This window comes from Alternaria alternata (assembly GCF_001642055.1).
Source record: "Alternaria alternata strain SRC1lrK2f unplaced genomic scaffold CC77scaffold_9, whole genome shotgun sequence".
Classification (NCBI taxonomy): Eukaryota; Fungi; Ascomycota; class Dothideomycetes; order Pleosporales; family Pleosporaceae; genus Alternaria; species Alternaria alternata.
The window spans coordinates 268914-290127 of NW_017306198.1; the positions used below are offsets into that span (position 1 = coordinate 268914).

General features: G+C 51.0%; 8 protein-coding genes across 8 annotated transcripts; 3 read left to right on the forward strand and 5 right to left on the reverse strand.

Moving 5' to 3' along the window:
* The first annotated feature begins 103 nt into the window (after positions 1-103).
* CC77DRAFT_848763 (hypothetical protein) lies at positions 104-1664 on the forward strand. Its single transcript, XM_018533407.1, has 2 exons — positions 104-764; positions 815-1664. Exons 1-2 carry the CDS (start codon positions 209-211, stop codon positions 1435-1437), a joined length of 1179 nt encoding a protein of 392 aa, XP_018386455.1. The 5' UTR covers positions 104-208; the 3' UTR covers positions 1438-1664.
* A 543-nt stretch (positions 1665-2207) lies between these two features.
* Positions 2208-3521, reverse strand: CC77DRAFT_848802 (hypothetical protein). The gene has a single exon (XM_018533408.1). The coding sequence runs from the start codon at positions 3195-3197 to the stop codon at positions 2331-2333; it is 867 nt and encodes a 288-aa protein (XP_018386456.1). The 5' UTR covers positions 3198-3521; the 3' UTR covers positions 2208-2330.
* Positions 3522-5170: 1649 nt separating this feature from the next.
* CC77DRAFT_848838 (hypothetical protein) lies at positions 5171-6840 on the reverse strand. Its single transcript, XM_018533409.1, has 2 exons — positions 6330-6840; positions 5171-6277 (listed from the first exon to the last, which is right to left on the reverse strand). Exons 1-2 carry the CDS (start codon positions 6744-6746, stop codon positions 5303-5305), a joined length of 1392 nt encoding a protein of 463 aa, XP_018386457.1. The 5' UTR covers positions 6747-6840; the 3' UTR covers positions 5171-5302.
* Positions 6841-8756: 1916 nt separating this feature from the next.
* On the forward strand, positions 8757-9624 carry CC77DRAFT_1019846 (hypothetical protein). Its single transcript, XM_018524927.1, has one exon. It carries the CDS (start codon positions 8888-8890, stop codon positions 9356-9358), a length of 471 nt encoding a protein of 156 aa, XP_018386458.1. The 5' UTR covers positions 8757-8887; the 3' UTR covers positions 9359-9624.
* CC77DRAFT_1008250 (sugar transporter) lies at positions 9530-13402 on the reverse strand (the record flags this gene model as incomplete). Its single annotated transcript, XM_018523525.1, has 6 exons — positions 9530-10365; positions 10429-11176; positions 11238-11269; positions 11368-11433; positions 11770-12126; positions 12187-13402. The coding sequence occupies 6 exons, from the start codon at positions 13400-13402 to the stop codon at positions 9530-9532; spliced, it is 3255 nt and encodes a 1084-aa protein (XP_018386459.1).
* A 685-nt stretch (positions 13403-14087) lies between these two features.
* Positions 14088-16656, forward strand: CC77DRAFT_987758 (glycoside hydrolase). The gene is made up of 4 exons (XM_018536257.1): positions 14088-14619; positions 14684-14823; positions 14879-15418; positions 15479-16656. The coding sequence occupies exons 1-4, from the start codon at positions 14430-14432 to the stop codon at positions 16337-16339; spliced, it is 1731 nt and encodes a 576-aa protein (XP_018386460.1). The 5' UTR covers positions 14088-14429; the 3' UTR covers positions 16340-16656.
* CC77DRAFT_1019849 (hypothetical protein) lies at positions 15987-18376 on the reverse strand. The gene is made up of 2 exons (XM_018524928.1): positions 17848-18376; positions 15987-17788 (listed from the first exon to the last, which is right to left on the reverse strand). The coding sequence occupies exons 1-2, from the start codon at positions 18176-18178 to the stop codon at positions 16380-16382; spliced, it is 1740 nt and encodes a 579-aa protein (XP_018386461.1). The 5' UTR covers positions 18179-18376; the 3' UTR covers positions 15987-16379.
* Positions 18377-19155: 779 nt separating this feature from the next.
* CC77DRAFT_961613 (hypothetical protein) lies at positions 19156-20378 on the reverse strand (the record flags this gene model as incomplete). The annotated part of the gene is made up of 2 exons (XM_018535623.1): positions 19156-19765; positions 19865-20378. 2 exons carry the CDS (start codon positions 20376-20378, stop codon positions 19323-19325), a joined length of 957 nt encoding a protein of 318 aa, XP_018386462.1. The 3' UTR covers positions 19156-19322.
* Between the last annotated feature and the right edge of the window lie 836 nt (positions 20379-21214).

Sequence of the window (21214 nt, forward strand, 5' to 3'; positions counted from 1 at the left end):
ATGCCTGCTGTGGCGCAGCTCCACCGAGGACTCAAACACTTCAACGCCGCGTCTCACATCGTCGCCACTTCGTGATTCGTCAATATCAAGACATGCTTTTACCTACGCCGCTATGATTCTTGAATCTTACTTGCAACCAAGAAACTGCAAGCATCTTTCGCCCGATTGACAATACCCTGCTGCCTGAACACCCTTACCATCCTTCAACATGTCCTTCCACGCCACAGCAGCACATTCATCGCGCATTACCAAACCAAGAAGAAAAAGTGCCGTCGCAGCATTGGGTCTGAAACGAACGACCTCCTCACCCTCTACTGCAAGTTCCAAGAGACGATCATTACCGGCCGAGACTACAACTGCCTTTGAAGACGACGAGCAACTAGATGATACCGGGGTAGTAATAGCAAACCTAGCCCACGATTTGAATTTCCGGGATGTTCCCCAATATATCGAGTACATCCGCAACAACATGTTTAGCGGTATGCCAGAGAAAGCCGGCATGAACTCAACCAGGATAGCAGAGGTTTTGAACTTCCGAAGAAGATTGCCGCCATTTGTCACAGTAGCGCACATTGACGCTCTGAGTACATCCTCAACGCGGAATGAGCGAGAAATCTCAGAGCTGGCAAGAGCGGGCATCTTGCGTAGGGTAACGATACCGAATCACGGTGTTGGTGCTGCTGCTGTGGGTGATGGTATCGCTTCGGTACGAGAGTGGCAGGCACTTGTACAGACTCATGCTGAACTACCTGAAGAACTGAAAGGTAGACCACCAAATCTATCAAACGAATGCACATAGCTAACATAGCGTCAGCAAAATATATAGCTGCCATGAACGCCAATCCAACATCGACGTCCATCCCCGGCACAACCTTCACATCTCCTGAGCTCTCAGCCTTGGTAACCTTTGGCTTCCTTACCTCAGCTTCGTACTTTCCATCCAATACCTCTCTTTTTGCATCACCAGGCGCCAGCTCACTCCTCGCCGTCTCTGCATCTGGATCTCGCCACGCAGCTGGCTCTCTAGATGCCGTCGGCGGTACACATGCAACCCAACATATCCACGGCGGATCGGGATCACGTCCCTCCCTAGCAGCACAATACAACTTATCCTTGCCCAATATGGGTGCGCATATCAAGCTCTTGGTTGATGCACGGAACCACCTTCTCGCTCTGCTGAACAAGACCAAGTACAAAGAGATGCCACTTAGTGCCCTTCGCGAGCGGTGGGACGGTGGTGTTACAGCCAACGATATCAAAGCAGAGAGGAAGAAGTTGAGAGGAGAGTTTGCAGGCGTATTACCTGGCCGGACGAAGAAATGGAAAACCTTTTACGGCATGAGGTTTGACTGGGTTTTGGAGGAATGTCTAGGCGCTGGACTAGTCGAACTTTTTGAGACGGGGAGTGTTGGCAGAGCTGTTCGAGCGATAACATAATTCAACCATTATTTGTTATCTCAACATTTAGATTGCCTCGCGTCCGGCTGTCACTGACCTGAGTGGAGTTGATGATCGACAGTGAACATTCCACCTTCCTACACGCGTACAACACAACGCCGATCAGTTTACTTGAAACTCATTGTGGAAAACATGACGCGTACCAACACACCATCACACGCGAGCAATGCGCACAGTAATTTCGTCACTTTGTCCTTTCTTTGTATGATGCTGTGCTGAGCTGCTCTGCCATCTACAGTCTGTTTCCGTACAATGTTTCATATCGAGTAGTTTGACCTCTCGCCCTGCGTGATATACCTCACAAACTCCGAACACCCTGCTCTACTGACGTAGCCTCATCAAGTAAGCATAACAATTTGGTCCGCCCGTTCCTCGTAATCATACGCCTGTACTAGTAGAATATGAAGTACATAACTGAAGTGTTCGTGTGGTCATGCAGTCAAGAGTATGCTGTGTAGCCGATTTTTCCAAATCAACAAGGGGGGAGCCTAGTGGAAACGATTGTGGTATGCGTACTGCCAGCAATGATAACTGCGCATGGAAATATCGCCAGAAGCACAATAGGGCCAAGTCCAGTAATCGCCGTTACCGTACATGTGCATTCATGCGTGAGCAACCTCACTGAAGCCGTGTTTGTAGTCCATCGATCGCTCATGGCCATGAGCGATACGAGAGCTAGGTGGAAGTAGTCCTGGAGTAGATGGAATTGGGTTTGATAAGCGCTAGAGTACTGATACACGATCGTGGAATAATCTGACGTCTCATCTGTAAAGTAGATGGTCCTGCAAACAGGACACGTCAGTCACTAGAGAGCAGGAGACACGTAACAGACCACCTACCGGAGATTTAAAACATCAAGCTACGCAAAGAGACTAATCCATGTAGAAGTCGCCTTTGAGGATCCGCTCCTGCATGGCGTCGGGCACCTTGGGCTTGGGCATCTCGCGGGCAGGTGGCTCCATGATTGTGACACTCTTAGCACGCTGGTGCGTTGGAGGAGACGGGCTCAACATTCCGCTAGGGCCGGAGATGGAGCCTCGCTCGGCTCGCGATCGGAGGTTCTCAGCGAAATTGTAACCTTCGCCTGTTGAAGACGATGTTAGCGAGTAGTTTCCCAGTATATTCTCGGACTGCTCTGCAATAGTGGAAGGCCAGATGTGTGATATAGATGTAGATCGCCGCGAATGTGCATGGGTAAAGGGACGAAGCAAGGTAGCGGAAGAGGGCAATGACTGCGACAATGAAGACAGACCTCGACCTCGACCAGTCGGGGGAGAGGAAGCTTTATGGATGGGTGGTCTACCATTTGGGTTCCCAACGCCTCCGTTGCTCTGCCTGACATCCCGCATTGCACGAGCTCCGAAGCTCAGCCGTCGAACAAAGGGTGTGGCCGGGTTACTGCTGCTAGCAGACGTGGAAGGGGCGTAATCATCCTCGAATGGGCTCTCGTCGACAGAGCCAGAGTTGGCGCTGGAGATGCTCTCGGTTCGGGTTCGCGGGGTCTGGAGGAAGGGTGATGTCTGGCCGGGCGAGGCACCAAGACCAAGGGTGGTGAGCGAGAGCCGCCGCCGCTGAGCATTGGCGGCTGCTGTGGTGATGGGGCCTGAAGAGGGCTGTTGCTGGCCTACATAGCTGTTTGACCGGCCGAACAGGTCCTGGAAGGTCTGGCTGGTGACTGAAGCACGTCGGCGAGTATCCGGCGAAGGTAGCGGCGGTGAGTTTCGACCGTTGGAGGACATTATGAGGGTGACAGCGAAGTTTGGGACAAGTTCAAAGTGTGTACAAGAAGGTTAATTGAATCGAGGGGTCGTGTGCGAAGAACAAATCAGAATGGGGTGCTCAAAGCAACAAGGCAAGGGGGGGTGGGATGATTGATATGTCGCTAGGCGCACAGACAGGGTCCCCGAGATGCAGTACGTCAGCGGGGGTCGATGGCGTGATAAGCGAATTACGTTTGCAAGGGAATCGCGTTCGATAACGTGGACTAGCAGGAGACTTTGGTTCAACAGGTTAAGAGAAGAAGGTCGAAATGGCAAGAAACAGGGACGATGGACAGGAGAGTAATATGGAAGCAACAGCGGGTGTCTTGGCTGCGCTTGCCAAAGGATGCCCATCTGCCCTAGTTCTCGAAGCGGATTAGCTCCGCTCCTTCCCCGCAGTCCGGCCATGCACATGTGTGGATAAAGGACGCGGCCCTTTCACCTGCCATCCAACCACGTCCAGAGGCAACTCGAGCCTAGCCGCTGCACTCCCCGCAGTCGAGCGCTCGACCCACCTTCTTGTGTCCACAACGACTATCACGATCAACACGGACACGGTAAGTTCCTAGCTAGCATAAGCTTGGTACGAGCTATCTTGCCACTCAGATCCCTTCACTTATTCACCTGCATGTGTACTTGATCATGCCATTCACACGCCATACAACTCCAACGTTGATGCTTCTGTCCTCGCTACATCTGCTCAGAATCTTTGCAAGACGAGTGTGTATTACACACAATCACTTTATCTGCGTCTTGTGCTTGACGCCAGACGCATGCTTATGCTATGCGGAGACGGCGGAACACCTAGATAACACATGCTCTGTAACATGTCGCATACTGCGGGGGCTTACAACAAGCGTCATACTGTGTATGCGCCGATTTAGAGGCCGCGAGCAAAAGCGGAAGGTTAATCGCTAGTCCTAGTGGACATTTTGCACTCTACAGGACGAACACCCCACCATGTCCAAGGCCAGATGCACCACAAAACAACAACCACTTGAGCAACATCGTGTGTACGCCAGATGAACGCCTTCCAACTTAGCGCCTCGATACACCGGCCACTTAGACGTACCAATGACAGAGTCGTTGTACGACGTGCAGCTGAGTCTTACATGATTGGCTCATGTAGACGTCCGACGCCGACTTGCTATCTTGCATGCTACGAGATATCTGATCCGACATTCACACCGACATGTAGTTTGATCTATAATAGCTTCCATGTGCCAGGTGCGCCAAGCGCGTAGTAAACGAATGATTAACTCCTACCGCACTTGACGACATGCGAAAGCCTGTGGCATGTGAAGTTCAGCTATGAGATGCACCAGATCCACTTCGTGCATTCCGGTCTTGTTTCGAGTCAGTCAGCCGTCGGCCATAATCCCAGTTCCGCGGGATCTTTCTATATATCGGACCTTGGCACTGTATGAATGCGGAGCCTCGTATCATCTGATATGTGCAGCTTAGGGGTCGCACTTAATTGCTTTGGGTCTATCACCCTTCAACATACTTAAACAATGTCACAAGTGGTTGCATGGGATTATTAAACGGACTTTCTTGACTCCGGAATACATTTAGAAGCATAGGTTTTGTAGCTTACAGTGCTAACGGTAAATTGTAGCGTAAAAATAGTGCTCAAATTATGTATACAAGGAGTGTGTAGAAGAGAAAGGACACATCAAGTGTGCCCTGGAAAAAATCAGGGACGTTAAAGTTCCGGTGAGCAACCGGCTGAAGAGAAAGCAAAAGAAAGAAGCGAAGAGATTCAGAATCATCCGGCCTATTGTTGGCCAGAGTCGGGTGGCCTTGAAGGGAGAGAACATAACAAAACAAAGGCCGACGAAGACAGACCAAAGTCCGACGACCTTGAGTAAAGAAGAAGAAAATGACAGCTAGCGCTGCAGACAGCCGTAACGTCGTAAGGAAAGACATGAAGATATTAAACGATGAAAAATGCCACAAAGAAAGGAATGGAACAAATGCAAAAATCCGCCAACGCCAGAACAAAAGCAAAATGAGAGCGCAATGGCACCACCGCCCACTCAACGGTTGTTTTGACCGCAAGACACACCGCTTGCCGACCGGGATTACTGCATCGCCCGCTTCGGCTCTCGTTCGCGTACCGCCGACCCTGGCCTTTTACGGTTCTCATAGACCAGGTTGCGGAAGAGATTCATGTAATGAGCAGGCGCATCAGCCTCAATCAGCTTGCGTTCGACATCCTGCAACACTGTCCAGTGGTTGCGGTATACGTCTTCTTGTGGTAAAGACGCAAGCGCTTCGAGTACAAATTGATGGTCGTCATCTGTTTGTGCTCCAATGAGTGCAACGTATAGGTTGCTTTGCACAGGGTCCGATAAAGCCTCCATGCCGCTCCATGTAATGCCTTCGTATGCATTTACATTGCGGTCTGTGACACGGTCAAGGATAGTGACAAGAGCCATCGCTGCTCGTGCAGCTGCATCCTCGACATCAGCCTGGCGATGGTAAAAGTCATCAATGGCCCCGACTAGTGAGGTCAACTGCTCTGCGCAACTGGAAACATCGAACCGAGGCGGGCCTTCAGAGAGAGTTTTGGGTCCTTTGGCAATGTACTCATCCAGAGCATCGAAGGTCAACGCGATGCGCTTTTCAACCTTCTCGAAGAAAACACGGCTTTCGAAGTCTGCATCGATGATCTTGCGCATCTGAAGGTACAGACTAGGGTCTCTACTTGCGTACTGCGTGAAGAGATCTGCGAGCTCTTGGTACTTCTTCGATCGTTCTGAAGTCAAGGGCGATTCAGGATACCGAAACTCCCCAGGAAGCGCATCCCGGGGCTCGAAGCAGGAGAACATATCGATGACTGTTTCCTTCAGGTCATCATCGTCTTCAGGTAGGTCGTCGTCGTCTCGGTAAACCCACTTCAAGTCGTTGGCGATGTTGGCTAAACCCTTGGTATCCAGTATTTCAGCAGGCTTCACATCTTCGATTTTCGAGCCGTCAGGTGAAAGGTGAAGTGGTGTCTTCACCATGTCGTCTGGGGAAGTCGAGATGATCTGGTCTCCAACCCAATAGATATGCTTCAGAGTCTTTTTTAGTCATGTTTCAATAGTCGTACGCTGGTAGTCATACCTTACATGCGAGGCCTTTCTCGTTGGCACCACATGTACACTCTGGCCTCCTTAACCTTCCACCCATCGCCACGGTGATCTCGTCCTCTAGATGGAAGAATTTCTTTGGACTACCACCCGGACTGTATTCGTCTTCCGAGACTGCGCAGTACTTCAACCTAATCTCGCTACCTTCTAGTCCTTTCTTGGCCCGTCTTCGTAGGTCGGTATCGAAAGCCGAAACATTGTAGTGGAGATTCTTCGTCGATATAACCAGGGAAGGCGTAGGCGAAACGGTCGACTCGACTGACGGTAGGGGCTGGTCTTGGTCAGAGTGATCTGATGACTGTGCACTAGCTCTTGCTGCCCTTGCGGCCCCAGCACGAGTTGTAACCATGTCCTCTCCAAGAGAGAGCTTCGAGAATTGCTCTGCTGACATGAAGAACCTTCGTTTTGAGGTACCTTGATACTAAAAGCCAGTTGACGAGCTATATATCAACCCAACTCCCCCAGCTCCACGCCACCATCTTAGCTGATCCATCGTGTAGGCAGAACATGTCCTCCATCTTACGACGGCGCTTAACGAGTAGGCCTTCCGTGCCGTAGAGCATTGGGACGTGTGAAGCGGATGTGGCTTGCTCGTGAAGAACCGAAAGTAGGGGAGGGAAACGGCCAACGCCGCAGTACTGCCTGGCTTACTAGAGCGAGTGTGGTAGGGTCACAACGGACATTTGCCGCAATTCCGTGTACATTGGTGTCTTTATCGCGTCAATCACCTGCTTCTGGGCACCATAACTGTCATAATACCCACTTATTCATGAGCATTCTTTGTTGTACGCCAATAGAATTGCATCATTAGACCGAATGCCCAGTCTGTTTGAGGCGAAGCGACGAATGCTTTAACCCGACACGGTTAAATTAGGGGCGGCCGATGATCAAGGAATTGCCTTCTCCAGAGAATTATCTCGTTTTGCCGCCGGACCTTAATCTCAGAAATGCCGCTAAATGGTCGAGCTCAGCTATCGCAGGCTGAGTTGGGGTGATAATGCAAGGCACGGCTTTCGCGCACCGCAGCGGAGGCGACTCTCGTGATGCAGGTTGCAGCAGCAGGAATGCCACCTCAATGCAAACCTGAATGCGTGCCGAGAGGCTGTACGCGAGAAGGCTGCTAGCCAGGGACCATCGACGTAATCGTAAATTCGATAGAGTTGCCTGAGGTCGCAGGCATCATCGGTCGGTCCGCGATGGTGGAGTTGCAAAAGTTGACGTTCGCTCGGACTCCAGCTCAGCCTTCGCGGCGCTCGCAAACCTTGCAATTGCCAGTCAATAAGTAGCCTCAAATCGTTATAAGGCTGACTGGAGTGAAAGGAGTAATACACTTCTAATTAAGCTTCTGACTGCCTGAAGATGTTCATCATGCGTGGCACACTCTGACGATGTCCACCTTGTTGAGGACGCCTTGGGCCTCGCATCGCAGGCCTAGGAGGGGGCATGTTCTTCGCTCGAGACTGTACTACGCAATGCACTAGCAGTAGTGACGGCTTTCGTGGCAGTGAGAGCGCTCAGGTGTTGGCGCATGCCGTTGTTGATGGATGCATACCGTGGTTGTGTCGCGTTCTCCAGGTTAGATCAAGTCGCGAAGCCCGACCACACCAGCTGGCTCACCGTTCCCGTATCGAGTTGTGACGAGCGCGTCAACTTTGCTATACCACCCCAAGCTACATGTTTCGAAGATGATTTTCGGGAATACTTTTAATCAATGGGGCGGGGCAGATTTACGCCTCTTGCATGATGTTGCCCATTCAGCTGTTTCGAATAACCGCCGTGCGAGCGAGAGAAGCGGAACGGCCCCGGACGAGCAACAATGAAGATCGAAGTACTATGAAGTCTTATCACAGATTGAGACAAGCCCCCAAAGGTGTGCTGCACAGTGAGTTCGTCTATGAAGTGGATAAGAGTTTGCGAGGCGTGGAAAGACGCAACAGCCTCCACATGCAGTATTCGGTCGCGGCGTGACGACACCTCAGGTGTCCAACACCGTGGGGATCCGCGCTAGCTACCTAGGCACACTAGGTAGTATCATCGCGTAGGGCTGGTTCACTTGAGATCTTGACAGATCTTGTGGGTTGTTGTTCTTCCATTGGAGTTGGTGGAGGAAGGCAGGCAGGATACACCCGTCTGTGAGCGATCGAGGATGACACCACCTGTGCAGGTACAGGCGGGATGGCGCTGCGTCATTACGGTCACCAACGTGCTGCACCACTACAACGGAAAGTTCGAAGCTGAAGGATCAAAGTGGAGCCTGTGTGCACTATGGATTGTATACGGGTCTAATCACAAGCGACTTAGTCTGCGGTGCTATAGCGGCACAGCACCGAAGCAGTTAGAGCGACTAACGCGGGGCGCGAAGCTGACATGTGGTCGAGCACAAGGGACATTTTGAGTCGCACATCTCATCCACACTACTACGCACACTATCACCAGTCTTGACAGACAGTCTACATACCTCGGCCTCCTAAAGACGCTGCTATCCTCGTGCCCGATTTCTTGAGGCATAGATCGGATCACCAAACCGCGATCATGTCTCAGCCCACGTCACCCTCTATACCCGCCTTCTATCGCATATTCTTTACATATGTCGACCCCATAATCTGCGCCTGGGGTGCGACCATGGACTTCTTCATGCCTACCACTGTCCTTTCGTCGCATATTCCCTCTCCCACTCCGGACATTGGTCATGTTATGATCCTGAAGCAGCGCGGCGGCGGTATGCTGAATTTTGGCATTATATCTGCTGTTCTACTACGTTACACACAGGATATGAACGTTTGGCGCATTGTCCAGTTGTCTTGCTTCGTCGTCGATTTGGCATACTATTGGGCGGTGTGGGAGGTTCTGGCTAAGCAGAAGAGACTAGACATGGGGACATGGAGGGCGGAAGATTGGGGAAGTATCGGAATCACGGCATTTGCAGGATTGGTGAGGCTGGCGTTTCTGGCACGAGTGGGATTTGGTGAAGCTAAGAACAAGGAGGGTAAGAAGAACTTGTAGACCTTGAGAAATGATTTCGTGTGCACGCTTGTGTGTGGTATGAATGTAAAGGTCCGAGTCTGTACGAGATCCCAATATTCATATTCGTTTCGACCTCTTGTTCATTACTTCAAGAAGGTTGAAAGAGAAGAGTCATTAAGATAATTCTCTTGCTGCGCCCCTTATTGACTCTCATATTACTCCAGAACCCAACGTTATCCACTCGGCTATGTCTTCACGATCACGCGCTATCGTTGGTTCATGTTCCTGAAGCTCCTGTAGCTCAGCTGCAAAAACGACTGCCTGTCTCGACCCAATTCTCAGTGCAACAAAATGGAGAATCTTAATGATCCACTCCCGCAGACCAGGTGTAATAAGCACACACATACCCACGGTATATATTGGCTGGATGACCTGCATCAGCCTTGGCGAAACGACCGAATCAATAAAGGTGCCCGGTTCTCTCATGACATCTTCGTCTGAAGAATCCTCGTCGGTCTTTTTCCCTTGTGCGAAAGGCTGTGCAGGTGATGGTACCATACCCGTAATTTGAGGCACCGCAGAGATGATTGCCGCGATATTAGCCCGCAGTATGTCCTCCTCATACTGTATGCATGTCTTTAGGGAAGCAACATCGAAGCTTGGTGGCGCATGTTCCTCATAAAGCCTGACCAGATTCGTTCTTATGATTTCGTGTATCTGGATCCCAAGAAACCGCGTATAGTTCCACATCTGAGTTATAACGGGATGGAGACAGAGGCTATACAGATTTCCATAGTAGTGGTCCGAAGGCGCCTTGAGATGGACTCTTATGGGTTGCCATACTTGAGGTAGGGAAGCCTTGATCTTTTCTAGCTCTTGGTCGTGTTTCCTGGCGTTGTTGATTATCTCGACGGGGCTGTGGCTTTTGTCTTGGTTGAGTTTGACAACAGCGTGCATGAGATGCAGCATGCTCATCATAAACTTTTTCCCGAGCTCCTGGAATCCCCCGCCTGTCGGTATCTGATCATATAACTCTTGCACCCCTTCTAAAAGTTCGTTTATGAAGTAAGCACATGTTTCACTTGCATTTCGAACAGGGGCTTACTAACTTGGAATATTCGTTCCCAACTCCATCGTGAAGAATAACGCAACACCATAAGACTGCAAAAATATCTGCCGTCCAAGCTCTGTATCGAACTGGGACTTTCCTCGGAGCATGAACAACGTGTAAGCGCCGCTGACGTGCTTGGACCATCTGGCTATAGAGCTCTTGTCCGTGTATCTCGTGCCCTCGTACATACCAAGTAGGATTACGGAGACCACGGTGCTGTCTTTGATGGCTGTTTCGTGCGACATGAGTGCTCTGTTGGTCTTCTCCAACGCGGATACGTATGCAATACGTGCTTTCTGCATGACGGCAGGAGATTTTACTGCATTGGAGAAGACAGCTAGACTCAGGGCTCGAAAGCTTTCGCGAAGACTGCTCTCGACATCCATCCGAGATAGGAGCTGAGGAATCCACTCAAATTGGCCTCCTTGGGGGAAGTCGGCAGTGCCCGCGTAGTTGGCAAGGAAGTACCCTTGGGCTCGCGCGTCGACATTCGGCGTAGGTTGCACAACCATCTCAGCACTTGGCGGTATCCGCACCGGATACATCCTCTGCAAGCTTCTAATTTTAGCGGGCTCTCCACGTCTCCAAGGTGTTGTTGGTTCTTTTGATTTGGCAAGCTCTTCGTAGCGCCTCTCTGCCTTCTTCGCCACGACATGGCTTTCGTTCTTGAACATCAGCGACACCGGATCCCGGTATCCATGGCATTCTTTGCCTGCGCGAAGACATTGTGAGCATGAGGGCCGCTTCTGGTCACACTTCAACAGCAGGTTAGCACTCGAGACGCCTGGTCGCGGTCGCGCTACATACCCTGATTCTCCTGTCCCTACAAGTCTTGCATCCTGGAGAGGGTCTCCCTACATTTGGCATCGCGATGAATGATGACTAATTGCCCAGTGACGATGCGATGCAGTCCGGACCCGCACTACTAATTTCTCACCCACATTGATGGGGTAAGGAACGCCACGTTGTGCCTGGAGAGAGCAAGCGAGGACGCAGGAATCACCTAGGCACCGTAGGTACCAGTTGATTTACCCCGCTATCGAACCACGGGCTAGGTCGAACCACGACTGGGCAACCGTAGCGAGCCATCCCTGCTTTCCGTTCCAAGACTCGACTATCGCATGCTACTGCTGCAACAAAGCTTGAAAACACTCGAAGTAGCATCATGTTGGATTATGTTGAACATGTTCTATTACACTGGAAAGAATGTCTTCTATTTACAACAGATCGGTAGGTTCATCAAAGATAATATATACAAATCATCAAGCCTTTTCTGCTATTCCCAAAGCGATTCAAGCAGCATCCCTGGAATTGACCTGCTCTAGGTGCGTCGACACACCTTTCTTCTCAGCATACTCGCTCTCGGTATCACTAACATGGAAGCTATCGACGACTGTGCTCTTGAATTTCCTGGCAGGAACACGCTGCTCAAAGAGGAGGTCGAGCTCTCCGTAAGTTCGGCCCTTTGGTTCAGGAAGACGGAAGAACGCCCAGATGAAGCAGCAAAAGCAAGTTCCAGCGTAGAAGAGGCCACTCTTTGCGCCCCAATTCCAAGCACCAGGGTTGAGCATGCGTGGGGTGATGACGTTGCCGATAATGGAACCGAAGTTGTAGAAGTTCCTGGCCAAGACAACCGTCTTTTGGCGGAGACGGGTGGATGGGATCTCTGCGACGATTGAGTAACAGACAGGTCCGACTGTGCAGTTGTATGCAGCAGCAAAAAGCAATAGCATAGCGCCGATGCTCCATTGCGCACCAGTGTTGCCAGCTGGAATGAAACCAAGACCTCCAATGATGCTCAAAAGCAGAACCATGACGAGATCGCCGTAAACGTACAAAGTGCGGCGGCCTACGCGTTGGATCAAGATCCAGGCCGCGAAGACACCAACACCACCAATCGCGTATTGTCCAAGACTCATGGAGAAGGCGTTCTCGTCGCTAAGGCCTGCTTGCTGGAAAAAGTAAGTTGAATAGCCGATAAGACCTGCTCCACAGAAAGCTTGTGTAAACCATGCCATGGCAGCAATTTCAGTTCGTCGAAGATCGGTGCCTTTGAAGCAGTCCAAGTATGAAGTACCCTCAGAAACTGCCATCTCCATGGCATTGGTGTGGCGCATCATAGCAATGGTCTCGTCGGCGTTGAAGTCGGGTAGCTTCTCTGGCGATGTCAGGCGCATCAACATCTTCTTGGCTTCGTCATAGCGGTCTTTTCGGACAAGCCACCATGGTGATTCAGGTGCGAAAGAGATACCGATCATCAAAGGGAGTGGCCAGAGCCACTGCAGAGCATATGGAATGCGGTATGCCCATTGGTCGGGGCGCTCGGCCACACCCTTGAGAACGCCTGAGGCGAGGAATTGACCGATGACCCAGCAGAGGTTGACGTATGTTGTAAGAATTGGGCGGAGCGGAACCGGTACGACTTCGGCAGCATAGGTGCAGGTCAGGGTCTGGAAGACACCCCACGGTATACCGCACAGGATGAGACCGCATAGTAGCATGACGATGTTCTGGGCAAAGAAGACGATGAAGATGAAGAGGTTGACGACGAATAGCGCGCCGATCATCGTCTTCTTGTACCCGAAGCGATCCGCAATAAGACCGTTCAGGAGCAGACCCGTGAACTCTCCGACGTATGCACCGTTTGTAAGGCCAGCTTGCCAGGCGGCTGTGAGTTCCCAATCGCCGTTGGGGAGCTGTTGGCCAAACTTTTGCTTGAAAGCAGGAACTGCCATCAAATTGGCGATCAAGACTTTGTCGAAGCCTTCCATGATGATGGCTGCTGAAAGTAGCACCGACCAGGCAATGGCCTTTGGGTACAACTTGACACCCTGTCGCAAGGTCATTTGTTGTTCTGATCGGGTCGCGTTGCCGGCATCGTGGGCGACTTGTTTGATGTCCGGGACGGCAAGTGAGAGGCGGCGTGCCTGTTCGGCATCGATAGCGACGACGCTGCTGTTACGACGGGACATCGTGGCCGTGTCGAAGAACGCAACGATATCGAAACGTATTGACAATTGTGGGTATATCAAAAAGATGAAGAAGGATTCTGTGGGTCAAACCCAGACTTCCCCTGATGTGGAGCTGGTGGGACTTGAAGCTGGATGGTGATCTCTCCTGATGGATCTCGTCGTTCTACTTATATAACTTCACGACTCCAGACACGCAATACCCATGTACAGGCCGAGCTCGTGCCAAGTCAGAAGCCGGGGATGGTGGAGTGAGCCAGAGGATGCGGGGAGGGACGCCACTCTTGCTGATGTCGAGGCCATGTTGTTCGCGCAACCATCCCTCAGGACATGGCTGAAAGGCTAGGCTGTAGCTGGACAGAACCGCCGACAAGGGCGTGCCGTCGAAAATTCTCGGAGGGAAATTTGACGCGTTGATTGGGGCATTCTCGGCCCGAGATCGCAGAGAGGCAGGAGAGAAATATGCGTGTGGCAAGCAACTGACGGTTCAAGGTTTGCTTTGATGCTAGGGGCGACTGTGCACCCGTTCCAGGGCTGGCGCAGTTCACAGGGCTTCGTGTTATTCGCCGCATGTCGGCTCATGTCCACGGGCAAATCGATAGCCCGCGTATCCACCATCTCCCCGCGCCCATCCTCGCTTGTTTCCCGTAGTGCTAGATTTTGCGGGAGAGAACGTTGGAACCATATGCGATGGAAACCATCTGTGGGGAAGTTGTCGCTCAGTTTTGTGGGGATCTCCAGCTCCAGAGAGCCGGTCCGAGGTTCAGCGAATGAGCACTTGTATAATCCTACCGAGAATTCTTCCGGACTTGGGGCGGGGCCTCCACGTGCAGAATCCGATGATTAGATCTCAACGACAACTCACTCCATCTGATAAAGGCGCATATTGCAAGACGTTTATAAGAAAGCTACTGGTGCCGTTTTCAAGCCACCGAACGAACGCTTGTCCTTTTTGACGCTGCGTACTACTCTTACAATACTCAGGTGGCCAAGCGTTTTACAAACGACACAAAAGTTTAACAGCATCACAATGACTGTTCCTCAAAGGCCTTGGTGGAAGGATGGTGTCGTGTACCAGATATACCCTGCTTCCTTCAAAGACTCCAATGGCGATGGCATTGGTGACCTTAACGGCATCATCTCAGAGTTGGACTACATCCGCTCTATCGGTGTTGACGTCATTTGGATTTGTCCCATGTACGATTCACCTCAAGTCGACAGTAAGCAACGTCTTTGTACCAAGTACATACAACACACACGCTGACTTGGAGACCCAAACTCCAGTGGGGTATGACATTCGTGACTATGAGGATGTGTACAGACCATATGGTACCGTCCAAGACATGGAGAGACTGATTGCCGAGACACATTCACGAGGCATGAAGATCATATTAGATCTGGTAGTCAACCACACTTCTGACCAGGTATGCCTCGACTGTATATTCCCGTCGATACCCGCACAGAGCTGACTCTGGAAAGCACAAATGGTTTCAAGAGTCACGGTCGTCAAAAGATAACCCCAAGAGAGACTGGTACATCTGGAGACCAGCTCGGTATGTTGACGGTCAGCGCAAAGCTCCCAACAATTGGGTCTCCAACTTCACAGGGAGTGTTTGGGAATGGGATGAACACACCCAAGAGTACTACCTCCATCTCTTCTGCCCTGAACAACCCGATCTCAATTGGGAAAATCCAGAAACTCGACAAGCCATCTACAAGTCCGCTATGGAATTTTGGCTACAGCGTGGTGTCGACGGCTTCCGTGTTGATACTGTCAACATGTACAGCAAGGGTGAGATGCTAGACGCCCCAGTCACTGATCCAGGTTCCGAATGGCAGTTTGCTGGATACCAGTACTGCAATGGTCCAAGGATGGCAGAGTTCTTGAATGAGATGAACCAGATCTTAGAGAAGTACGATGCCATGACAGTTGGCGAATGTCCGCACACACGCGACATGAAGAGGGTACTAGAATACGTCAGCGCGAAAGAGAAGCAGCTAAACATGGTCTTCCAATTCGTAAGTAGACCACGACACGGTAGAATCATAAAAGACTTCGCCAGCTGACAAGTATTGTAGGATGTCGTCGACGTCGGTCAAGGTCCCTACAAGTTCCAAACCACACCCAAGAACTGGACACTTCCAGACTTCAAGCGTGCGATGGCCCGCACACAAGATTTAATTCGCTCCCCCTCAGATGGCTGGACCACTGTCTTCCTCGAGAATCACGACCAAAGTCGGTCTATCTCGCGTTTTACTTCTGATGCGCCTGAGCACCGCGTCGCAGGCGGTAAGATGCTCGCATTGATGATGGCAGCACTCAGCGGCACACTATTCATCTACCAAGGCCAAGAAATTGGTATGACCAACTTCCCTCTAACCTGGGATATGAGCGAGTACAAAGATGTCGACTCGTCGAACTACTACAAAATGGTAGCTGCGCGGACAAACAACGATCCTAAGGCCCTCGAAGATGCGCATGTGTCGCTTCAGCACCTTGCTAGAGATCATGCTCGTGTCCCAATGAGCTGGTCGACTGCACCACACAACGGCTTTTCGCCTCCGGACGCAACCGCAAAACCGTGGATGCGGCCCCTCGAGGATGCGGATGTATGCAACGCCACCCAGCAACAAAGCGACAAGAATTCCGTCCTGGCTTTCTGGAAGCGTATGTTACAAGTGCGCAAACAGCACAACGATCTCCTTGTTCACGGTCAGTACGACGATTTGGACTTGGAGAGCAAAGATTTCTTCGTTTTCAGCAAGACATGGAACGAGAAGAAGGCAGTATGCATTTGCAACTTCACGGATAAAAAGAAGGATCTGGTATTCCCAGAAAGCGTGATGGGCAAGAAGATGGACCTTCTTGTTAGCAGTGTTGATGACTGCGAGGAGAAGAAGTTGGCTGCTTTTGAAGGGAGGATCTATTTACTTGCGTAGATAGCATCACCTGAACAGATTTTCTGCTTGATGCTATACCTCACTGAGCTACATGAGCGACCTGCATCGATAGACGATGTGAGATATTGTTCCAGGTAGCCAACTGCCCACTTCTCGCCTCCAATCTGGGGATCTCTTGGGCTTGGGTCTGCACCAATTCGTCGGCCAAATCTTCTAATCCTGCAGCTGTCTTCGACTGCGTAACCTGGTACCAAGGGTCGTTCGCGCCACCAGGACTGCCAAGTGGCAAGTTCGGCGAGCTAGCGTTGCTGAGTGCTTCAGGGAACATAGTCTGTAGTCGTAACAATTTCTCTTGCAAAATTCCCCGCCGTGTTTGATCAAGATGTGGAATCAACAAGACAAAGTCCAGGATGAAAAGAAAATCATCAACCCGTAGTGCTGTTTCATCGATAGTCGCTGCAGGGACATGAATCAGAACATCAGCAATGGTGTCCGTAATTTCGAAGAGCTTTTGAGTGATGCTGCTTCCATGTACTTCGATATCTTGGCGCGACATGCTGGATAGTTGTTGCCGTAATGTCTGTGACAGTCGTACTGGAAACAAGAGCGATAGACACTCTTTCGATGATCGGGAAGATAGGAGGGTCTGGCTCATAGCTAAGCGCCAGACCAAAGTGCGCAGCCACTCACGGGTGATGCATAAATCGGCCCGTTGCATCATCGACAACATGGCCAGCTCTCGGGCATCGGCTTCAGGATCGCCTTCAAGCTCGCGCGATTTGGCCTCAACCCAGGTACTAGTTACGCTACCTCCTTGGGAATCAAGCCAACTATCTAGAAATTCCGTGTCGAGCATGCGAAAAAGCTTAATGATTTGGTTGAAACCCTCGTGAATTTGTATCGGAAGGGTGGGATCGTCTTCAGGCAGTGTGAAGAGCGGGGGCAGAATAGCTCGTCGGTAGTCTAAAATAGCTAGAAATCGCTCATGGATGTACGCTTGCCAGTACAGCCGCTGTCTTCGCGATCGCTCGGGAGGGGATAGCTGTGCCACATTTTCCGGGTTGTCTATCCGCAGAAGCTGAATGATCGTGATGGCGTCTCGCATGTAATAAAACGCGCTGTCGCTAGCTGACAGACTCATGAGGCAGTTGTGAATGAACATCGACTGGACAGCTCGCATGACAGACACTTGACAATGTTTGTGTGTTCGCCTCATGGTGTCGATCGAGTAGTCCATGAGGCTCTCGATGGTTTGAACGACTTCGTCTGTTCTTTGGTCACCGTAACGCGTAAGATTCAGCGTGCAAGCGCCAAAAGCGAAGACGAACGAGCGGACATCTGGATCGTTGTCCATGACCTCGATGTACTGTCGAAGCTCATATTCGGCAATGACCGGATGTACGGGATACACCCCATCGACATAATCTGGAATAAGGTCGAGGAAATAAGCTTTGGTGTACTGTGATGCAGATGATGGCGAGGGAAATGCTGCCCTGAGTCAGCAGCAGCATTTTTTCATTGGGGTTGAAGTCACCAGCGCGACATACTCGGCGTGCCTCCATTACGGTCAACTATCGGCGAGACGGGGCTGTACGGTGTCTGGAAGCTGGACGTCCCGGAATGAGCTGGCAGTATTGGAGGCGATATCGTTGGCAGGGTGGAGGTCTGGTTTCTGAACTCTGAGATAATATGGCCTCTCTTGCCCTGAGACCTTTGCTTGCCGGACGGTGAGTAGATGCACCGCAAACCGAGATGTGCGCATTGTTGACAACGCGTTTGGCCATTACACCGCACCTTCCTCCTTTTGCACGCGTCGCACGCTTTCGATACTCGTTTTTGAGATGGCTGCTCCATGGTAATGGTTCCTGTTGCGTGCATGATAATTTTGTAGAACCAGGAGCCTCGGAGTCGGGATGATCAGGCGATCTGGGGAAGGCTTGCGGAGACGCGCTAACGGAGCGTAGTTCCTAATTGGTTCGCCCGCAGAATGGGTTTGCTCGACCCGCGAAACAGGCAGGTGCGAGTGGTATGGAAGTCGTGCCGAATAGTCTAGAAACGCGTACCTGAGCCGTAAGGATGAAATGTGGGGTACATGCACTTGGGGTAGATGCATGACAGCTTGTAATGTCCTCGGAGGCGTAAGCTTACCTACATGTGATGGCATGCATAGTTTCGAGAAAATCACTTTGCAGGAGAATGCATTGACTAACTACGCCCGAACCGGGAGGAAACGCTGCCGAGCGTACCAGGCATGCAACGGCCAGGAGGTATCCCTGCACAACTACAGCTCAAGTGAACACTAGTAATGCTGGCTTGGAAAATCCGTTGCTCGTAAATTATCCTTGTCTAAGAGGGATACTCTTTTGCGCGCGACTTGAGTAACTTGATTCCTGACCCTTTTCTGCGGACAAAATGCGGATATGGAGTTGCTGTGGTGCAGTTTCGGCTTGAGATCGAAAAGAGTTGCCCACCTCCATAATCTTTGGACAACCGAAACCCCTCCATGGTTTCATCGCTCAGAACTGACTTGACCGAACATTTGTCAGCTTGAGGCTTGATAAACAGTAAAATTGCGGAAGGAGGATGTCGAAGCAGTCAAGCGGCAACTACTTCATTTACAAACCATATCTGCCTGGCCCGGAATCACGAGACGCGCAGAATGCACACCAGCAAATGATAACAGATATAAGCACTCCAGAATCAGATCAAGCAGCGAGTGCAAATAAGCAATGTTGACCATGACTTCCCTCCACGTGTATCACCTAGGCATGGCAACAGCGTGGGAAAAGCATTGAGAATGAGCTTGAACAATTGACTCCGGAAGGGAAAAGAAGCCTATGGAATTGCAATCGCCTTCTGCCAGCAACGATCGTGATTCCTACTGCTGCCATCATAAACGCCGTCCCATCCTTCCTGCCATAGATGTCCTGTTAACGCCTTACATGCATTCATCCTACCATGTACAGCCTGGATCCACCCTAAGGAGTTACAAAATCCCCCAGCAAGATCCGCCGAAATGTCCCTAATTAAACCTCTGAGAAAGCTCCGGAGTACCGCTATCACCGTACATGGATTCATTCTCGGCCTGCTCTTTCGCCTGGAGGTACTGGTACTTTAGACGAGCGGCCTTGAGCTCAGCCTCCGCAACTTCCAACTCAGCCTGTAGCTTCTGAACCGCGACAGGCTCGTTGGATGTATCGGCGGTCTCAACGGGGTAGATGCGCCCTCCCTGTGGACCAGGAGAAACGGAGAAGGCAGGAGTCGGATGGGGAAGAAGAGAACGACCGCCGGAAGAGCTGATGAAATCTTCATCGTCGGTGAGAATGGTTCGAGTAGGACGACGAATGGCGGAGTGGCGACCTTCAGGAGTGGCGCTGGTGCGAGTGGAGCGACTGCGCTTGTTGGCGTATTTGTCGTAACGTTGGAAGCCGCCAGACGGCGAGCGGCGGAGACGGCCAGGTGCCTCTGTTCAGTGTCAACAATCTGGTCTTACATTCGATGATTCGCAATGAACAACTGAACATTTGTTGGATCGTTCATGATATGCCAGAAGGGCCGACTTACTTTTGCGGCGCTTCTCCACAACGCGTGCCTCGTAGAGCTCGTGGTTGCCGCGTCGCTTCTTGGATCCCTTGGGTTGATCTGGCTCTACAAGTTCCTCGAAGTAATCGTCTTCAGAAGACTCCTCTGTTGACTCCTCCTTGTCGACTTGAATGAGGCGCTCTGGGTGCTCATAATCAAGCTTGAGCTCCTTGATATCGGCTAGACGGCACCACGGATGCTTAGGTTCATGAAGAGCGACTTTTGCGCGCAGATCGACTTGGAATTGATCTAGGTTGCCGTTCTTGAGACGTGAAATAGCCCTCAGATCTTTCAGAAACTGCACACCCCAGTTGCGAGGGTCGTTCTCAGTCTTGTCCTTGATGTGGTCACGGCGTTCACAGTCCCAGGCGCGCATACGGATGTCTTCGGGAATGATTTCTTTGCAGTCGGTGATTTCAAATGACTGTGCTAGAGCGGGAAGAATGCATTCCACCAAATCTTTGGTCTCGTTGTTTAGGGTGTCGAATCGGCCCATGGTGATTGTTGGCCCCTATGCACAATCGACTCGCGAAGCTTGAGCTTACTGGAGAGGATGTCTTGAGATTTTCGAATAAAGTATCCGGATCTGTCAATCAATCGATTAGTTAGCAAGAGATTTCGCGTCAGATGCAAATTGGTGGATTGGAGCGAAAAGCTCGCTCAGACAAATGAAAGCCGTGTCGCTGTTGAGCGCAAAAGCTTTGCGCCAAACAAGTTGTCTGAGCTTATTTTGAGTCACTGAAACGGAACAATATCAAGAGGCCAGATATTGGTGATACCGAAGCAGAAGGTGGGTGGTAGAAAGTCAGTGGAGAAGGTCAGAGACGGCTGCCTATATACTTTCCGGCGCGCTAGCAGTAAGAGACGCTCGCTTGATGCGGATCTCAAGTCGTAGCGAGGCATCCTAATGACGAGTAAGCGGTGTGGATATTGTAATTTGCGAGCTCGTGCGCGTGATGTGACGTGTTCGTTAAAGTGAGAAGTGAAAGATCAAAGACGCCGGCAGGTATCAGCGGCGTTATCGGCAAGAAAATCAGAGAGCAAATTTGTCACCGGCTAGATAGTGACTATGTAGCGATGACAAGGAGAGGGAAACTGTACGTAAAGAGACCACTGGTGAAGATATGTATCTGAGCAAGGATTTGTTTCATGACGTGGTGATAAGAGACCGGCTTGATCAAATCTGGCCGTCAAAGTTTCTTGATAGACCGCCCGAGCAAAGGCAACATGCATGTAGCAAGTCGCCTCATGTTTGAGCTTAGTAGGATGATACCTTCATACAAAATGAACGCACATCGTATAATCTGAGGAGAGTCCAATGACGAGCACACT

Bases quoted from the DNA above. Each gene is read 5' to 3' on its own strand.
- CC77DRAFT_848763 (XM_018533407.1), top strand. From the start codon at position 209: ATGTCCTTCCACGCCACAGCAGCACATTCATCGCGCATTACCAAACCA. The intron at 765-814 runs GTAGACCACCAA...ACATAGCGTCAG, and splicing joins ACTACCTGAAGAACTGAAAG to CAAAATATATAGCTGCCATG.
- CC77DRAFT_1019849 (XM_018524928.1), bottom strand. From the start codon at position 18,178: ATGCACGCAACAGGAACCATTACCATGGAGCAGCCATCTCAAAAACGA. The intron at 17,789-17,847 runs GTATGTCGCGCT...GACTCAGGGCAG, and splicing joins CCGTAATGGAGGCACGCCGA to CATTTCCCTCGCCATCATCT.
- CC77DRAFT_987758 (XM_018536257.1), top strand. From the start codon at position 14,430: ATGACTGTTCCTCAAAGGCCTTGGTGGAAGGATGGTGTCGTGTACCAG. The intron at 14,620-14,683 runs GTAAGCAACGTC...CCCAAACTCCAG, and splicing joins CGATTCACCTCAAGTCGACA to TGGGGTATGACATTCGTGAC. The intron at 14,824-14,878 runs GTATGCCTCGAC...GACTCTGGAAAG, and splicing joins TCAACCACACTTCTGACCAG to CACAAATGGTTTCAAGAGTC.
- CC77DRAFT_848802 (XM_018533408.1), bottom strand. From the start codon at position 3,197: ATGTCCTCCAACGGTCGAAACTCACCGCCGCTACCTTCGCCGGATACT.
- CC77DRAFT_1019846 (XM_018524927.1), top strand. From the start codon at position 8,888: ATGTCTCAGCCCACGTCACCCTCTATACCCGCCTTCTATCGCATATTC.
- CC77DRAFT_848838 (XM_018533409.1), bottom strand. From the start codon at position 6,746: ATGTCAGCAGAGCAATTCTCGAAGCTCTCTCTTGGAGAGGACATGGTT. The intron at 6,278-6,329 runs GTATGACTACCA...AAGACTCTGAAG, and splicing joins AGAAAGGCCTCGCATGTAAG to CATATCTATTGGGTTGGAGA.